The sequence below is a fragment of the Monodon monoceros genome, unplaced genomic scaffold (assembly GCF_005190385.1).
Source record: "Monodon monoceros isolate NGI ecotype Baffin Bay Population unplaced genomic scaffold, NGI_Narwhal_1 Super_Scaffold_9, whole genome shotgun sequence".
In the NCBI taxonomy this organism is placed as follows: Eukaryota; Metazoa; Chordata; class Mammalia; order Artiodactyla; family Monodontidae; genus Monodon; species Monodon monoceros.
This window is the reverse complement of record NW_021703786.1, coordinates 5,614,787-5,634,903: the sequence shown is the minus strand read 5'-3', so window position 1 is coordinate 5,634,903 and position 20,117 is coordinate 5,614,787. Positions and strand designations below refer to the sequence as shown.

Sequence of the window (20,117 nt, the reverse complement as noted above, 5' to 3'; positions counted from 1 at the left end):
GGATGATAGATTGGCTATATTTAATGAGCTGTGTTTCTATTACAGCTTAGGAGCATTTGAAGCATTACAGTATATAAATTACAGCCTAATTGCCCTTTAGGCTTTAGCAGCTCAGAATATGCCAAGTGCCAAGTCTCAACACTTTGACATTTCTGCTGCACGTGTTGTCTGTAAAGGCTGTGTACCTTATCTGTGATTTTCTACACCTCCCCTGGCCTAGCCCTTCCCCTTTCTGGCTGCACTCCTTGGCTTCTTTTCCTTACTGTATTTACATAGACTCCCTTGCTGTTTACATTGTTTGGTTTGTGTAGTGCCTTCAGCACTGTCTTAGATCTGGAATCCTACAAATGCTCTCACAGTTGGCGCTTGCCTCTGCAGATTATGGTGTGTGGTGAGCTGAGCTGTGAATGCCAGTGGGTGAATGGCTGCAGCTGGTTTTCATTCCGAGCAAGAGAGATTGAGAAGCCCAGTATAGATAAGGGGAGAGATGGTATTGCATTAGCTCTGGCCAGTGAAGTTATCCAGGTTGGATGGAGCAAGGCAGTCCACTGAAGGCTGTGGGTGCAAGGAGAAGGTCTGGTTTCAGCCTGGCCAAGAAGTGCTTTTCTGAACCCTTTGGGAATTGGCTTTTATCCAAGTCTGCGTTTACCTGGCTGGCTGGAGAGTATGTAGAGGCCGCTCTCAAGCTGCCTGCTTTGGGAGACCAGAGCAGGCTAGAACTTTAAAGAATACCTGGCCTGGCCTGCCTTTATCCATCCCACTTACTGGTGTGATGAAAGGGAAAGAGAAAAAGGCAGTGGAGCCCTAGACTAGGTGAAAGAGAGGAGTGAGAATAGTCATCTGGAAGTGAGAATAGTCATCTGGAAGTAAGAATGGAGCCAGAAACTCTTGGAGTAGTTTGAGACTGTGACAGACTGAAGAAAGTCAGCTTTCTTGTGTTGGAACATAGTGGATTCAGGGGAGCCTTAAGTGGAATAAAGCAGAAATAGAACTTAAGGTATAATTAGAGAAGTGCTTCTCTAAAAATAGTTATGGTTGTTAAAGAAGTCATGAAATGTTAGAGCCAACTAGGTGCTTAGGAAGGCATCTAGTCCAATTCTTTTATTTTATATATGAGGAAATTGAGGCCCCTGGATCAAATGAACTGTCCAGTACTCCAAGGTTTATCAGTAGAAGATTCAGGACTAAAAATGTATGCTAATTGTCTTCTAGTCATTATTCTTCTTACTCTGTTCCACTATTCCTTACATTGGGTTCACAAGAGAAGCCGATCTTTCATGTTCTCCTCATGCTTCATTCTTCCTTTTCCCACCGCCTTCCCCCGTCCGTGTTCTACTTTTACTGGCAGTAAAGTAAGTGATGTAAATGTTTTGAATTTTTAAATACTACGCTCTCAGGTCAAGAAAGCAAGTAAGTTCCTGAGAGGTTTGTTTTTTTCTTAGTGTAAGAGGTCACCTGAAATATCTCATTTAGGATGAGAGAAGTAGGATAGGATTTGTCCGCTCACGCTGCAAGCGTATTACAGTATCTTCTTCCTGAGTACTTAATAAACCCACAATCTTGCATATCATGTTTTAAAGCATTTCCCCTCTTACTAATTAATAAATGAATGAATGTATAATTTATTGCATACTTATTATGTGCGGGCACTTCAGTGAATGCTTTACATGCATTACCTTGTTGAATTCTCTCAGTGACGCTGAGAGCTAGTACTATTATTATCATCATCCCTGTTTTACAGATGAGACTGAGATTTAGAGAACTTTATTTGCCCAAAGCTCACAGCATTTCCTCATCTTAGGTCCTCATTACTTGCCTGGAGAGTTGCAATAGCTTCGTATCTGGTCTCCCTGCCTTTAGTCTACTTCTCCTTAAATCTAGGAACGATATGTAAATTATTTTAGTAGCCAGTGAGAATGAGTACTTACTATAAACAACCAGCGTGGCCATACCCATGCGAATGGGAGGAATATCCTCCCCTGCGTGGATCTATCCTAAACATCTGTGAGAACCTATAACTGACTTTCTCTAAAACTTTGGCCAGGTCCCTATTGCCTGCAGAATCAAGTACAAATATCTTACCATGGCCTTTAACAAAGCCCTTGTGTGATCTGATCTCATTGCTACTTTCATTTTTACCTAATTTCTCACTACCGCCCTTTACTCAGTTTATGCCCCAGCTAATCTTGACTACTCATTCCCCAGATACGATTTTTCTGCTCTCTCTGCCTTATCTGTTTATTCTTTTTCTTTGCCTCTTAGTCTATTTCTCCTCATTACAGACTAACCCATCCCTATAGGCCCAGCTCAGGTATCAGTTACATCTTCTATGGCAACTTTTTTATGCCCACAAATGTAGGTAAATTTTTACTTCCTTGTGTTGGCACAAAACTTTTTTTTTTTTGTACCTCTCTTTTGGCACCTAACTCATTTTACAAATAGTATTTGTACACATTTCTTGTCTACCCTAATGCATTTTAAACGCTTTAAGGTCAGGGACCATGTGTAATTCAACTTTGTATCTCCCTTACAGTGCCTGACACCTGGGTGTCCAACAAATATTTATTAGATTGACCTGAATATATGTCAAAGTGATATTTATGGTGGGGCTATTGCTATTACAGAAGTCCACACTTATCCATGGTTTTGCTTTCTGCAGTTTCGGTATTGGTCAACTGAGATCTGAGAATATTAAATGGAAAATTCCAGAAATAAATAATTCATATGTTTTAAATTGCCACTGTTCTGAGAAGTGTGATGAAATCTCCTGTCATTCTGCGCCGTCCTGCCCAGGACGTGAATCATCCCTTTGTCCAGCGTATCCCTCCCATTAGTCACTTAGGAGCCACCTTGGTTGTCAGATTGTTGCCATATTGCAGTTCTTGTGTTCAGGTAACCCTTGTTTTACTTAATAACGGCCCCAAAGCACAAGACGTAGTGATGCTGGCAGTTTGGTTATGACAAAGAGAAGTCACAAAGTGCTTCCTTTAAGTGAAAAGGTGAAAGTTCTTGACTTAATAAGGAAAGAAAAAAAAAATATGGTGAAGTTGCTAAGATCTGTGGTAAGAATGAATCTTCATTCCGTGAAATTGAAGGAAAAGAAATTCTTCGTAGTTTTGCTGTTGCACCTCAGACTGCAAAAGTTATGGGCACAGTGCATGATAAGTGCTTAGTTAAGGCGGAAGAGGCATTAAATTTGTACAATAAGATATTTTGAGAGAGAGAAAGAACATTCACATAGTTTTTATTACGGTATATGGTTATGATTGTCCTATTTTATTATTGTTAATCTCTTACGGTGCCTAATTTGTAAATTAAACTTTAGCATAGGTATGTACGTATAGGAAAATAATAGTGTATATAGGGTTAGATACTATCTGCGGTTTCAGGCATCCACTGGGGGTCTTGGGATATATCCCCTGAGGTTAAGAGGGGACTACTGTATATTCATTTAGTGAATTGGGTTACTACGGGCGTAAAGATCGTAAGATTCGTCCAAGGGATTTAGGGGCAATTTCAGACTAGATCCAAATTCTCTTGTTGACTAGTCAGTACCCCTTTCTCAAGACCCTAAGATGTCACCGTAGGGCTTTTCCAGAAAAGACCATGGACAGGGAACACACTCTTTAACCTCTGTGGCTACACATTAAAGTGTCAGTTCTGCCAGAAAGAAGTCCAAAGAATGAGAAATCTTAGGTCCAGCTGAATTTGGGTTAACATAAACTGATGGGTCATTCTCTTCTCTTTTTCTCTGGGATATTGAATTAATTAATACAGTTTTTCCCTGTGTTGGAATTATCAGTGGGCTACTGGGTAAGAATAATATTCTGATCTCTACTTCTGGCAGTGATTTTTCTCTCCAGTATGGGAGACTACTGCTACCTACCACAGTGGCTGATACAGCTCTTATTAACACAGTGTTTTACCTGTAGCTTTTTCTTAAGGCTTTGTATAAAAACTCACATTTCCCTGAGCTCTGCATTTTAACCAAATCAACAGGCTGTTTGCACATGGTTGTCTTTAAATTAGCCCAGATTGCTGTTCTTTCTTATGCTTGGTTCTCATCCCCTCCACCACGTCCCTTCTTTCTCCCTTTTACCTCAGAAGAAACAAACTGTTACCTGAATGAAATCTAAAACTTGCTGGTGTCTTTGTTTGGCAGCTGCAACCTCACTGTCTGAGATTGCTTCCCTCAGGGACTGTTGGGTATTCAGAGAATCCAGCTCCACAACAGCAGAAAGGCGGCAATACAGACTAATAAATTTCTCCCTGTAGCTGCAAAAATGAACTGGAAAATGGACAAGCAAAATAAAACATGTTAAGATCTGGTATCAAAATAGAGAAATTCATACCTCAGAGGAAACAAGCTGAATGAAAACATGATTTATTAATCCTATCAGTGGAAAATATTAGGCCATAAATAAATTATAAATGTGCTCTTAAGGGGCCAGTTGTCTGGCTTTAGTCATACAGTGTTCCCTTTTAAGGTTTACCAAGTCCTGGTAAGGTATGGGGAAGTGGAGTCGGCTAAAGCTGCAGTTTATGTTCAGCCCCTAAAGTTGGGCTACTACTGGGAGAATGAGTTTGCTTATCACTTTAAAGGAAAAAAAAAGCAAGCAGCAATTTGAAACCTAGTTTTGACTGCCATGTCTGATTTCCAGTATGTATCTTGCATGTTCCTTTCCAAGGCCAGAAGTCCCAGAAGATACAAGGCATGCTTTTCTCAGCGTATGTTTTGTCTTTTGTCTGGCTGGGAAATGTCTGTAAAGACCTAGTATGATGAGTTTTGCTTCTTCTCCTGCCTCTCCACTCCTCAGCTCCTCTGGAAGGATGATGGAGCTAACGCTCGATAGATCATTTTTGTCTTCACCTTCCTCTCTTGAAAGATAATGGGCCAGAGGCCAAAGGAAACAGTCTAATCTTCATCTCTATCATGCAGGAGGGAGAGAGGAGTGTGGGACTCAGCCTGGTGCAGGCAACCTGAGGTGATCCGATTTTTCATACTTCTCTGACTGGCTCTGATCATATACCATAACTTCAGATTCCAGTAAGATGAGGAAAGCATCCCAATTCAGACTAGTGTCGTACCAGTCTCTTCCTGGCCATTGCTGAGTTTGGAGACTCACTCGCCAGGAACCTCACTTACTCTGTGTGCCTCTGACCTGCGTCAGTGTGTTTTGTGCTTTGGAAATAGGGCTGTAATAACTCAACAAATCTGTGGAATGGAAACATTTTTATTTTGGCTTCTTTGGTGAGGAATTCTAGGAAGAACATCTAACTACTGTCCTTGGGCCTCTTTGCTGCTGATTCCTGAGACCTAGACCTGGACATTTAGGGAAACTAAAACCACATACCTCAAAATGGGGCATCTGGTCATCTATACACCTTACTGAGGGAGCCCTACTTTAATGCACATTGAGAGATTTTGTGTACCCTACAATTCCCGTCTTAACCACTGCCTGCTTCCTTACTTGGTTTTCTCTCAGGATGAAACTCAGTTGAGTGTAAGGGTAACCTGCTCTGTTTGTGTTTCCTCCTATTGAAGTAGTAGAGAAGAATGGAGTGAGGTCTCCAGTGGCCCATCCTTATTCCAGCTGTGCACCATTTCAAGGCAGTGTTTCTGAATTCAAGTAGCTTTGGTTCTGGGTTTTTTTTTTCTCTCTGGTGTCAGATCCTTCCTTCTCACTTTCTCTGCTCTAACACTTCCTTGTCTGACAGAAGAACTGATCTCATTAAATGACAAACTATCGAGCTCTTCCCAAACGATGTACTTTTCATGCTTTTCCCTGGTTACAGACCTCTGTAGAGCTCCGTCTTGACTCAGGATAAAATCCAAACATCACTATAAAGCAAGCTCCTTGAGATCTAGGATTTTAATTTATCTTCAGTCATATCTTTTGTCATGCAACCACCCTCTATCCTCTGCCTGCATTGACCCTACACTGTGGTCAGGCTGAACCTACTACAGGCCCTTTTGTGCTTCCATGCTTGTGAACATACCATTTCCTTCTCCTCCAATACCCTTTTTTTTTTAACCAGTACCTTCAGGTCAGATTCTTCTGATACTTGAAAATTTTAGTTTAAATAATCTTCTCCTCAGTGAAATCTTCATGGACACCTCTTTCCCTCCAGGCAGAATTAGTTTCTCTCTTTTGTGCTACTAGACCACTTGTTTTCTAAATGTATCAGGACACTGTGTTTACTTGACTGCCTTGGTATTAGACTGCGATTTCTTTGAGGGCAAGAACCATGTCTCCTGTTAATTTTTATTTCCTCAAAACCTGGAACATTATAACTTCTCAGTTAATGTTTATTGACTGAATGAACAACAGCAAAATGTGCACCCTGATCTGAAGAGAGCAGACCCTTCCTCCAAAGTCTCCTCTTTCCCTCCATTCTCTTTTCTCAAGGTGCTTTTGCTTTTCCTGTTTCAAAAGGTGTACTTCAGGTCTGTGATATTTATCGGCCTCTCTACCGGAAAGAGTCACCATTACTTTTTAGCTTACTCTTGACCCTTGTAGCTCCCTGAATGTGTCTTTATGCCTTTCAAGGAGGAATTATATCCTGTTTGCACTTGACAGATGTCCTCTCTTGGCTGGAGAGTGGAGAGAGTGAAGTGTCTCACAGTCTGCCTTTCCAAACCAAGTTGTAAAAAAAAAAAAAAAAAAAAAAAAATCAGCTTTTTTCCTTCTTTTAAAATATGACTGGGAAGATAGTGAGAGGCACTGAAGAATTTCTTTAAAGGAAATACTGTCGGCCCATCTGAATTCTAGAACGCCAGGGTGTCCACAACTTTCTCTTGTTGTGTCTCCTTGTGGTCAGAGCCTTGGATCAGTGGGTGGTCTCACAAGTGCCCACACCACCCGTGCCACTCACCACAGTGAGCTATGAGGACCTTTCAACGACAAGGACAGGGCTTCACTTTCCCGCTCTAGTGGTTTTTATCCAGAGCCTTTAATGTTACTTTAACAAATGTTACTTTAACATAGTCTTTTGTGGTTTAGCAATGATACATTTGGTAGCCATCACTGAGAAGGGGAGGATAGACTGGAAGCTTCTAATTTTTTTCTAATGTGAATCACATGCATTTTACAGGCAAAATGGTATAAGGATACAAAAATGCATTATCCCAGACCACATGATTTGTTATTAATTTACAAACTAAGACTGATTTTCTGTGGTGTTTTCTCTCTCTTTTTTCTGTATAAAATTGTTGGCACCAACACTGGAAGTCAGATTAGGAGCATAGTAGAGTGGAAAGTACTCAGGGTTAGGTATCAGATGAAACTGGATTTGAATCATAGTTCTGCCACTTACTACCTTCATAATAATCGGCATATAACCCCGGGAGCCTCCGTTTCCTCATATCTAAGACGGGGTAATAATATCTACCTAGGATAAGACAACATAATAATAAACAGTAAAGTGCCCAGCACAGCATGTGGCACATGTCAGATATAAAAGAAATTTTTGTTCACATCCCTACCATGTCCCCCTGGGAAGAATGAGGCATTTAGTAGGTAGAATATTAGAATGGGATTGAGATTAGAATATTCTTCCTAAAGATCTCTAACTCAATAAAGTCCTAATCGATCTGGGCCATGTAGCCTAGTTTGGAAGCTAAGGAACCGACAAGATTACCTCCTAGGGTCAGTTTAGTTCCATGATTCTTTGCACAGGTGTCAGAAGGAACCTGGGCATAAGATGCCTCTCTAAAGATTCCTGGTAGTGAATGAGTTGATGTTGGAATTCAGGAGTGGTATCCTAAATCATGAAAAATGGGCATTAGGAATGAGGGTTGAGACCGTGCCATTTCTTATAAGCCTGTGGCCTGGATTCCATTAGGCTCAATGCCTGGATATCCCACAGGCACCTCAAACAAAACTCATCATTTGTCAAACTGAACTAACTCGTCATCTCTCCCCTCCCCCCAAACCTGTTCCTCCCCTCTTACTTCCTGTTCTGGTAGATGGCAGCATTATCCATTTCAGCACCCTATTCAGACTCTCTGGCTCCTCCATCTTGCTCTTCAACCACATTAAATCAGTCACAAAGTCCTATTGATTTTAACTTCTAAATTCCTCTTGCCCCTGCCTTCTCTTCTGTACCCCTGCTGTGGCAGTCTTGGTTTGGGTTCTTATCGTTGCCCACCTGGGCCAGTCTCTTAACTGTCTCATTGCCTCTAGTCTCAGTCCTTTTTTTGTTTTCCTGCAATCCATAGAGTTGCTAAAACCTAGTAAGACCATACTATTCCTTTTCTTAAAATCTTTTAATGACTCCTCTTTGCCTATAGGATAAAATCTAACCGCTTTAGGATGGCCTAGCCCTTTGTGATTTTTACTTTTTTTAATTTTAGTTGTATCTTCTGTCACTCTTCCTCAGATGCCTGAAGCATCTTTCACAATGAACTACTAAGAGTGTACTTAATTGAGCTGCATTTTCCCACGTCTCCAAGCCTTCGTGCGTGCTATTCCTTCTGCTTAAAATGATTTTCCTTTTCTACCTTTTCTTTCCTTTTCTGAATGTTTATTTATACTTCAGGGTCTATCTCAAATATTATCTCTGTAAGAAAGGATTAGGTGTCTTTCCTCTGAAATTCAACAACCTACATCTTAACAGCAGGATCTTCATTGCATTGGGACTATTGGTGTAGATGTCTGTATCCTCCACTGGATTCTAGACTTCTGGTGGGCAGATTGTGTCCTATTAATGTCTGTATGTCCAGCCCCAGCACAATGCTTTGCATACAGTGGAAACTCAGTAAATATTTGTTGAATGAAGGATGCAGCCAAGCACTGAAGTATGAAATATATACCAGGCTGCAAACTGTTTCTAAAAAATTCCCCAGTTTCTTAATCTTGCTAGTCAAGTCAGTTGGAATCATAGAGCCAAGGAAATTGATAAAAGTCAACTTTCTTCTTCATAGGCCTGCTCTCAATTGTGACTGCCCACAGGGTCAGGGCAGGGTGACCTCCTCAGTGTAGGCTAGGCAAATCCTCAAGAGATCATATCACTGAACAGAGTTTCTAAGGGCTTTTCCTTTCATTTCTGGGAACAGCATAAATAGTGACCCTTGTTGTTCCCTAGGCACATACTTTATTACTGCAGAGGATTGCTATCCTGCTCCTATCCAAAGGATCGGGGAGTATCAGCTCTCACGCTGTGGAGGGGGAGTGGTCTGCAGTTGTACCACTTTGCCTCAGCTCAACCCTGCTCATAGAGGTCTCACAGCATCCTCCTGTATGATGGTCTCTCTCTTTCCCCAACAAGTAATCCTATGAAGGAACATCCTATGGGCCTTCCTCAGCCTAGTCTTTACTCCAGGAGACAGAGGGCTAAGCTCCTTTATCATTTTGTCCTTGCTAGATCTAGTTTGTGCTGGAATAGGCACAGATACAGTTTCCCATAGCTGGTTAGCAAGTTATTTATGATTCACTCGGGCCACTGGCAGAAACATGGTCAGTGTGCCAAATCTCAAATCTTTTCGTTGTATAAGGGATGACTTATACAAGTCAGACTGAAATATAGTATAACACTTTATTCTGTTATAGGGTGTATATTCCCATACTTTGCACTTTTCAAGTTTTCTTAGAACTCTTATGTTGTTATTACAATTTTCTGAGTTCTGATTGAATTTTCAACAACATTCTCTTTCTCAGGAATGCTTAGTGTATCTATTGACCTTTTACTATGGACCTGTCTGTGGAATATAGAAGTCCCTACCTACTTACAAAAACAAGCAAAAATTGCTTAGGTCTTTCTTCGAGGGGCCTAGGCCCACTGTAGCAAGCTCTTAGGAGTTCCTATAGACGGTATTATGAAGTGCTTGCAGGAAGTAACTGATAATCTGCCTCTTTGGAAGCTCTGATTGCTTGGAAATAAGAGAGAGTTTATCATGGTTCTCACTAAGGCCCAGTAGTATTTAAAAAACTGTTGCTGGTGGTGCTAAAGTACAATAAGCGTAGTACTAGAGTATATTAATTTCCTGATACTGGCAATATTTCCTCCTGATCCCTAGAGAAGACTAATAGGGTTGTGTATGCCAGTGGAAACAAGCCCAATCAAGTGGTCTTTTCTGGAAACTTACATGGCCCTCATTAATGAAGTGGGTCACCAACAATATGGTAACAACGGAGAACCAGTAGGGTAAGAAGTTATGTTTTACTCTAGGAAAAAACATCTTAAAGTCAGAAACTGTTGAGATCCAGGCTTTGATCTACAGCCTGGTTTTCATAGGTGAAGGATAGTACCCGATGGTCTTATACTGCTTTTAGTATTAAGAAGAGGTAAGACGGGTCAAAGAGGTAGACACTGTTGGATTCTATTACTTTGCTAACCACAACCCTAGTTTTCTAAATTCCTAAAACGTCTTTTTCTCTGTGTTCTAGGCAGTACTACTTCAAGTGTGGTCCGTGGATTGGCAGCTTCAGTATCAGCTGAAAGCTTGTTAGAAATGCCAATTCTCCAGCCCCTACTGACTCAGCATTTCTGGAGTGGGACTCCAAGAATCTATTTTAACAAGCTCTCTCAGTGTTTCTTATGTACATTAAAGTTTGAGAAGCACTGTTCTAGGGCATCATATCCTGAAGTATGTTTTCTGTGGGTTTTTAATAGGTGCCATGCCCAAAATGGTTCTAGTTGTTGTCATATGAATTTGGAAAATGTTGGGTTAAACAAAGTTAAGCTTTTTTTTTTTTTTTTTTTTTGTGGGGAGGACTGCCAGATTCTGCAGAGCTTTTAATATGTTACTTTACTACTCAAAAATCTCCATTGTATTTCCAACACACTTAAAGTAAAATCCAAAGCCCTTATCATGATCTGTGAAGCCGTGCATGATCTGGCCACTGCTGATCTTCTGATATCATTTCCTATCTTTGTTGCTCTTGCTTACTGCATTCCACCTACACTGACCTCTTAGCCAGGCACACTCTTACTGTAAGGCCTTTGCACTTGCTGTTTTCATTGCGCGGAAATCTTGCATCTCTGCTCAGATGTATCTTCTTCAGAGAGGCCTTTCCGGGTCATCCTATACAAAATTGTAGTTCCTGTCACTTCACTCCAGTCCTTTATCCTGATTTATTTTTCTTCATAGCCCTCACTACTCTCTGACATTTACAATATTAATGCTTGTTGATTAGTTTACCATTTGTTTCCCCCACTGGACTGTTATTAGCACCATGAGGAGTTTGTTCATTGCTGATACTTCAATACCTGGAATGGTGCCTGGCACATAGTAGGTTACTTAAATATTTATTGATGAATTAGTGAACAAATGAGTGAAGAGGGGAAATTGTAGAATAGAGAGTAACAGCAGCAGGATAAAGTGTGGTTGCCCAAGAATAGTGTGTGAGCCTCCCAGAAAGCAAGATAGAGAGGATACTTGCAGGGCTTGGTCCTCCAGGGTCTTGAGAGTCAAGTCACTATTATGACTGATACTAAATCATTGATCATTCCCATTCCCCACTGAGGCATGGGGAAATGAATCTCATGTATTTTTGCCTGTAATCATGGAACAGTAATGACCATTTCACACAGAGTGGACTCCCAGTTGGCTCTCCAGTGAAGTGTTTTCTTTAGTTCTTTTCTCTGTCATTTATCTATCCCTGGGAAATCATTCACTTTCATGGCTTCAGCTGTTATCAGTAGACATTGGCCAAATTTCTGTGTTTAGTACCCAGCTTCGTCTCCTGCATTTTTACTGCCAGTTGTATATGTCTACTTGGATGTTGAATTAGCACCTACAGACTCAAGATATTCAGAGCTAAAAGTATCATATTCTTCCCCAAAGTGTTTTCTTCTCTGATTTCCTTATGTCTGGTTAATGGCAGCGGTATCCTCACAGTCTTTGAAGCTAAAAACCAAGGGGGTATTCTAGAAGTCTCTAAACTTTGCCTTTTCTCATTCAAACAGTTGTCCAGTCTTGTCGATTACTTCCAGTGTTTCTTACATCTGTGTTTGTTTCCTTTTTTTGTTTTGTGTCTACCTTAACACTGGAATATTACAATAACCCCTGAACTATCTTCCCAACCCTGCTTTCAATCCATCTTAAACAGATTCCTCAGCCTGACTCTTAACAGTACTGCCCAGTATGGCTACAGCTTGTCCATACAGCTTTATGTCTACTGTTTCCTCAGTTCATTTCTCAGATGTAGCCAAACTGGACCACTTGTTCTTTTTTCTGATTCTTTCTGAGTTTTTCTATTCTTACGTCTTTGCTTATTCTGCTCTCCCTCTGACAAAAAAGCTTTCATTATCCATGTTTATTAGCATCCTGTCCATTCTTTAACACCCATATCAAATATCCCCTCTCCAAGACGGCTTTTTGATACCTTCTTTGAGAAAACGTGCTTTCATTTCTTTTTTCAGTATCACTTAATGTGTAAGATTTTGGCACATTATACGTCATTTAAAAATTAACTCGTGTTCTTATTTTACTCCTGCCATTGTACTAAAAAGCCCCTTGAGGGCAGAGACTTAGTCCTAACTCATCTCTTAATCTCCACAGTGGGTACCTAATGTGCATGTAGCGACTTGAATTGAAATACCTTGACTCAAACTATGTTTTGTAATAGCTGTATCATATAGATCATAGCTATATCATACATCAGTTATATCATAGACTAAAAATGTTCATTTGGAGGGGGAACTCATTAAATGGTCACATTCACATTCAGGCATTTTGGGAGTGGTATGGCCAATATTATTAATGATTTGACACAGAAAAGGTACAAGAAGGTTCAGTGATGGCCAGTGCCACACAGTAGAGGACCCAGTACTCTCAAGTCCCAGTCTGCAAGTCTGATTCAGGCTTCTCTTTATAACTCTCCCTGCTCTGGAAATAGCAATCGCTGTTTATCAGCTTTGGGGCATGTAAACTGCTTGGAGCAAGGGAAACTGGGAGACTTCATCCATTTGTCCTCAAGAGATAAATTCAGATTCAGATGCCCAGGTCTCAGAATGAGACATCAGGCAGTTGCCTTGTCTGTTTCTAAATCTGGTGGCTGGGGAGCAATCCAAAGAGAGTCTGCCTCCATTCCACCCACCCCGTCACTCACCCTTCCACAAATCCTGCAATCCATTTGAACTGATGGAACTCCTGTTAATTGCCTCTTATTGGCCTGTTACAAAATGAAGCATGGGGAAGAGACAAAGCTTCCCTATTCACATTTTCAGTGGGCAGCAGGGGTCTCTGCAAAAATAGAGAACCTGGGGCCCAGGCTATTCATTTTTGAAAGTTAGGACAAGATCTTCCACCATTCAGAATCCCACATTATAATCACAATATTGCATCCCGGGAGACCCTGTCAACTTCTCAAATGGTCTGCTAGAAATTGAGTCTATTTAATAAATTAGCACTACTTATAGGCTTTTTTTTCCCCTTTAAAGTGATACACACTTTACATTTTAATTTCAGTATTTTTTTTCCCATTTGGAGGAAAGAGGGGGCGGGAAGTGGGGGAAGAGAGAAGAAAGAAAGAAAGAAGGAAAGAAAAGAAAAGGAAAGAAAAGAAAAAAAAAGAAAAGAAGGGAGGAAGAAAGAGAAGGGGCAGTGCTTTTCATGAAAACATTAGTTCTTGTATTTATGTTTTAGGAAAGCAAAGGGAAGGCAAGAACTGCAGCCTGATAACTGAACTTTCTGTTTAGAAGTCCCTCCTCTCCATTGGGCCTTAGCTAGGTTTCAATAATTATTGCTCAGGCGCATAGTTTTGGAGCTTTGCTTTCTCTCAGACTTGTACACAGTTCTAGGAAGGGTTGTTGCCAAAGCCGTCATGTGATTTATTGACCCTCCACTGGGACAAGGGGGAACAGATATAACTTTGTGATTTTATTATAAGGAGGCTGGGTTAATATTTCTAGGTGAAACAAGCTACTATACCAAGTTCAAACATCTGAAGAGGGAGGTTAAGAAACCCTGAGTGTGGGGTGTAAGGATTATTCTGTCCTGGGGCTGTACAGACGTCGTCTGAGGCAGGGAGCAGGAGAAGAAAGGACACATTGTGACCCATTTCCAACACCTCCTGTGTGTAGAGGCGGAAGTTCCTTGCCTGCAGAGGGACACGCGCGGAGGAAAAATAGGAGAGTTACAACATGGCACTTACATAAACAACAGCAAACTGGCATAAAACATCTAACAAAATTACACAACTTCAAGCTTGGAATTTTTATACAACATAAATATTAGGGTTCAGTCCATTTAATAATGCTATATAAAATCAAGATTTAAGGCAGTAATGTTCCACATAAACTCTGAAAACAACATTTATGCTTCTTATAAAAGCAGAAAATGATTGCATTCTGTGGGCTTTTCAAAATGATGAATATAATTACATGAAGCAACAAAAATGGATTGAATTAAAAATCCACTAGTTTCAATTTAAGTTGGTTAAGGGGGGAAAATGTAGTTTCTGGCCAAGGACTGAGAAAATTTTACAAGTATCCAAAAAAAAAAAAAAAAAAAAAGTATGTACTCTTAGGCAGTTAGGCAGCCTTCTCCCAACATGTATACGTAGCCCAAGAGTCACCAGTGAAATATGAGCTGCTTCAAACTTTCTAAGCCCAAGAAACCCTTTAATGGTATCTACTGTTGCAAGTTGAGCTGGTATTTTTTCTCCTCCTCCTGAGTACATGGCCACCCCCAGAATAATCCAGTTACTCCTCTAGTGTCTTTATAGCATCTTGTGCAATTTATTCTTCATCAGTGTTGGCTGTTTTGGACTAGGCTTGCAATATTGACTTGTAATCAGAGCAGTGCCCCAATGGAAGAACACTCTCAGACAGACTCTTGCCTCCATGGGTCAGAGGCCAATTCATAGTTGTCTTTCTGTTATTTAAAGAGAGCCAGTCACTCCTGTTAACAGTCTTCCTGTTTGCAGGCTAAACTTGGTGTATTTTCTGTGTGTATAGGAATAGTAGTGTGTGTGTGTTGAGTGGGGAGAGATGGTGAATGTAGGTCCAAAAAAAAAAAAAATCCAACCTAATGCTACATGATGTTAGCTTACTAGACAGAACCTAATAAACATTTACTCTTCTCTTCTGTGCCTACAGGGTTTTTGTTTTTGTTTTTTTTTGAAGTTGCTTATTAGTGGAGGTAAGATTTGCACATCTTGATTTAGACAAGACAAGTGATTTTGACAGCAAATTTTCTGTTTGTGGAAAGATAGCATGGCATAACCTTGGCCACTGCTCTGGACTTAGACTACCAATAGTCTTCTGTTCGTAAGTAAATTATTTGCAAATCTAACCATACACTTATTTATTTACTTATTTGTTTATTTATTTATTCCCCTTGCTTCATGCTATCCTGAAGCTGAGACTTGATGTCTTTCAAGGTGGGTTAGGCAATTATTTTTCCTTGTTTGACCAAACCACAGTGAAGTGGGCTCTGGGAACTTTGGAAGACATCAATATGGAGGAGCTAGAGAAAAGGTACAGAAGTGCGGCCTGTGTCCGCTTATAGGCATCAAATTGAAAATGTGCATGTATGTGCAAAGTGGTATGTAAATAAATGAACAAAATATGTATACATATATTTTTTTACCTCTTGAGTTTTACCCCATAATGCAGTTTCCATGAGCCATAAAAAGAAGATAAAAATGGTAAAGACTGGTACCTGGTGTAGAGGTATATTGATCTGCTTAAGGAGAGCTTTCACTGCCATCTGGAGCTCGTAGAAGAACAATTGCACAGGGCAGTCAGAAGTATGATCCACACTTTCCATAGATTCAGAGCCAGAAAGCTTTTGGACCAATTCCCACTCCTCTCTGTATGTTGAGTCAAGTTAAAATTAGAAATATTACAAAAGTTCAGAACACAGCTCAGAACATTTTTACTGCATATGTCCAGAACCTGGATAACCAATTTTTGGTGGTTAAAACTTGATGCAATCCTTGAAATTTGAACTTTTTTGCCACCCAAATGGAGTTTAAAATGAACTCTTTCTAATTTAAGCTTATTTCACCTATCAAACCACATACACCTCAGAACAGCAGGTCTGATTTGTAATGACTCAGTCTTTGAGATTGGAGCTTTGAAATATTTTGTAATAATTTCCTGTCTTCATTTTTCTTTTCCTGAAGATCCCCTGTAAGTTCTAAGACCCTACATTTTACCACAGGGGCATCTGCTGGTTAATTCAGCAGTTGGGTAACCATAGGACTCTGGTCCAACTCAGGCAAGAAACCACATGGCACGTTTCAACCCTGGCCTGTTGTGATCGTGGGTACTATTTTGGTTTCCTTCCCCTTCCAAAAGCTTGAGAATCACAAACAGGAACAGCAGACAATTCCAATAAAAGGAACCAGGGGACACACATCACTGCTTCCATCCTCCTTTCAAACCAGTCATCTGTGTCTTTATTCTGCATGCTCTACAATCCTTCCTAGTGAACTTTTCCAAATGTCCTGCAGAAGGGAAGGGAAAAGAATGGTGGTGGGAGGAAAGCACATCTGGTTTGTCCCCCAAAAGCTGCTCTTTGAAAGGATCTTGAAAAGATCAAGGTAAAAGCCTCTTGGGCAACATTGTTTCCACAGGTATTTTAGCACAAATCTCTAAACACATTCAGCTGGCACATTTTCTAACTCTGCATGGAGCAGCAATGTGCTCTCAGGAGCAGGCTAGAGAGGAAAGGAAAGCCCTCCTGTTTTGGGTTGGAAAGAGAGGAGGTGCTAACATATGTTCCCACCCTCGTGAAAATCCTCTGAGGGCTCTCCCTGATGGGTTATACTCACTGGGGCTCCGAGCTATGAGCCAGAAAATGAAATTGATTGTGACATGAGCTTTTCATCAGAATACACTCTCTTTTAACCAGCTACCCTCTTAGAAAAGTTTCTGTTTTCATGATATCAGTTTCATTTCAATTCCCACACTGGAAAAGACTATGGAAAAATCTACCCTTTGTCTCAATAAGAGGAAAAAAAAAAAAAGAAAATTAAATCCTGCTTCAATCTGGGCATACTGTTGGCCTCACAAATAATTGAAATCTTTGAGAACCTGCTTGGGAACTATATCTTTTCTTCCGTCACTGATACTGAACTAAATGAGGGGTTCTGACTAGCACGAGTATGCACAAAATCTAAAGAACCACATTGCTAAAATATTATCTGTAATCAAATTAGAAAATAAATTACCAGGAAGAATACCATGAAACATCTACCACTAATCACTTTAGTCTTTAAGGATGAGGGAGATGGAACTGGCAGAGGGAAGGCTCCTGGAGTCTTTTGTAAAAATGAAACTTGGATCCTTGGCAAATGGAAATTAGTTGGTACAACCACTAAAAGATAGAGTCTAAACGTTTAAGGCACAAATCTAGAAAATGGATGAAAGTAACAATTGCAAAATCAACCCACAAATGAGCCTCTTGGGAAGGACGGAGATAACTAATGCTGATTGTAGAAGTGGCCACCAGATGGCAGACTTAAGTCTAGGTGTAGTTGGTAAGTGGAAGAGAATATGGCAGCTAGCGAGTTCTCTGAAGAGACCGTCGTCATCGTCATCTCCTACATTGTCACCAAGTAGTACTTAATAAACATCGTGAGATACTCTCGTTAAAAAGTTCTTCTCACTTTAGTGACCAAATTTTACATGACCAAATTAGAGTCTCCTTTGGTTAAGCAAATCTGTAGGTGCAGCTAGAGCCTGAGGATCTAAATTGTACACTGAAGCTTGACAAACTCTTTTTCAATTTCTTTTTCTTTTCTTGTCTGTTCTTTCTTTTCTTTTAGTTTTTGTGTTGAACACAGTTCAGTTCATTTTAGTAGACCTTCAGAGGTGTATTAGAGGGCTAGCGGTAAAGCTGAGTCAGATTACCAAGACTGGGCAACGTTTTCCAAAGTTAACGGTAATTCACCATAATGCCAAATCATAGAGCAATTTCCAGAAGGTCAGGCCTTGTTACTTCTTTTCTTCCCTAGAGAACCATAAAGAGTGTAGGAAACACACAAAGTCCTTAGGCCAGGGGGTTGGGGTGGGGGGAGTGAGGGTAGGGAGGGTCCTTTAAGGTTAAGGGGAGACCAGTTACTCTACTAGAACCCATTTACACAAGTGACTTTTTAGGTTGTGGAGAAAAGATATTGGAAATAGCAGTGCTGAAAGAAAAGGGCATCTGTTCATTAACCTGAATGTCAGTGGTTGCATAGAGGAAAGTGAAAGGATAGTGTCCCCTTTAAATGCGCCCACTCCTTCCAGCAATCAATACTACAAGCCCTCCTTATCCTAACGTTAAAACCGAGCTATGCCTTTGCCCCAGTGTGCTGGCCCCTGAGGACATCTCATCGTAGAAACTTCACTCAGAAGTAACATTTCAGTTTCCTTCTGGCACAGCAAACCCATCACGTAGCCATTGTTTCATCATGAGGAAAATCTAAACTCCTCACAACTTACTTGGAAACGTTATTGTTCTCTCGGATCTTCACATGGCAGAGAATGTTAGGCAACTTTTGGGTAACAAGAACTTTGATTTGATCCACAGAGCTACATAGCTTTAGGTAACCCAGATATAATCCAGGAGAGAGACGCTGATGACTCCTTTTGTGATAGGAGAGAATATCCTGTAGGATGAAAAACAAAACAAAAAACACATTAAAAGGCAATCTCTTTTCATTTCTTAGGTACACCGTGTCACGAATTAAAGGAGCTGTAGCTAAGTAATTAGTGAGAAACCTTGGATACCACCATGAATGTTGAGAATGTGTTGGTGGTACAGCCAGTCTTACCTTCAGGAGAATTAGCCTCCAAGTCAGGTACTCAGCCTTTAATATATTCTGCATGCTTATTTTCCTCAGATTTCTGTTCCACGAATAGGTGTGTGGGTTGTGATTGGGAATGGTCTGGTTGGTGGTGGAGGCAGATAGATACTAAAGAAAAATAGAATTCATGATTTCTGTCCTTGAAGGGTTTATTGTTTAGCTGGGGGAAAACAAATTGCAAGTGTAAAAACTGACAAAGCAGTATAGGAAGCCTCATTATTTCAGGATAATTGGTGTCAGGAAAAGGATCAAAATTTTATAGTAAGTAGAAAAAAAAGGATTTGATTGTTATCTTGAAAAATCAAACAAGCAATAGCAATAGATTTATTTATCTTATTAACATTCGAGTTACAATCACTGATTCTGAGAATGAAGAGAGAATCAAGTATTGATTCTTGGGTTAACATTTTAGACTAAATTGTATGATAGCTGAAATGCTGTTCCTCATGTTTGACTTTCACAATGTGATCATGAAGAGGATAATTTTTGCAAGAGTATTTGAAGGCTCCATATATTTTTTTTCCCCTTGCATTAAACAAATTTGATATTCAGGTCGTTCTCTTATAAAGTCCTTGTTCATTGTGTGGTCTTCAGTTGTTAGCTGGCCTACCATTGCTAGATTCTCAGTTGTCAGTACCTTTGCATGTGATTTGACTAGTCTCCATGTCATCCTCATCAGCTCCACAAAGTTCTGTACCTTTTACAAGATTTAAAAGTTTACCTTGGAGTAGATTTGCATGGAATTTGCATTGTATTGTCACATCACAATATTCCATAGGCAGCGGAGACGGAATAAAGTTGGTGCAATAGGAAGTGCCAGCCTAGTTAAGCACAGAGGGGTGTTTGAGTGGAGGTTTGTTTTCTCTGTGGTCAGTTTTCTAGTGAACTTTTAAGGTCGTGACTTTTGCTTCTCTATGTGACTGCAAGAACTCAGGTAATAAATACTTGGTAATACAGACACTCCCTCTCCTGTATATCAGTAGGTAAGACTTTTTATACATTTGGGCAGTGTAGGGGTGAAACAGAGTAGGAGTGATGACTCAGGAGACTGATTATAGGGGAAGGATTTCTATAGGCCACAGTTTAGCCTAGTTTTCAAAGGGGGTAAAAAAGAGGGAATCAACTCTACCACTAAATGTAGGGAAGGCAGAAGAGAAGAGAAAAAAACAAGTTTAAACTTACATAGAGTTCAGTATGGAACAGAAAGGTATGAGGTCTTCCTTGACAGTATACTCTGAAGAAATGACCCCTCCTCTGTAGAATTAACCATCTGTAACATCTAACATATGCTATTGTGTATTGTCTCCTTTGTCCTGTCCTTATCAAACATATTGAGTTCCAGGTACTATAGGAGACATTGGGGTTTCAGGT

General features: G+C 40.3%; 1 protein-coding gene across 1 annotated transcript in view; it reads right to left on the bottom strand.

Moving 5' to 3' along the window:
- The window catches only part of ANKFN1 (ankyrin repeat and fibronectin type III domain containing 1), a 152,343-nt gene that overhangs the window by 17,638 nt on the left and 114,588 nt on the right, over nucleotides 1-20,117 (bottom strand). Inside the window, exons 13-16 of the mRNA XM_029212880.1 lie at nucleotides 18,382-18,548; nucleotides 15,611-15,761; nucleotides 13,877-14,045; nucleotides 4,122-4,288 (exon numbers count right to left, since the gene is read on the bottom strand). Coding sequence (XP_029068713.1) covers nucleotides 4,122-4,288; nucleotides 13,877-14,045; nucleotides 15,611-15,761; nucleotides 18,382-18,548 — 654 coding nt within the window. The remainder of the gene's footprint in view (nucleotides 1-4,121; nucleotides 4,289-13,876; nucleotides 14,046-15,610; nucleotides 15,762-18,381; nucleotides 18,549-20,117) is intronic.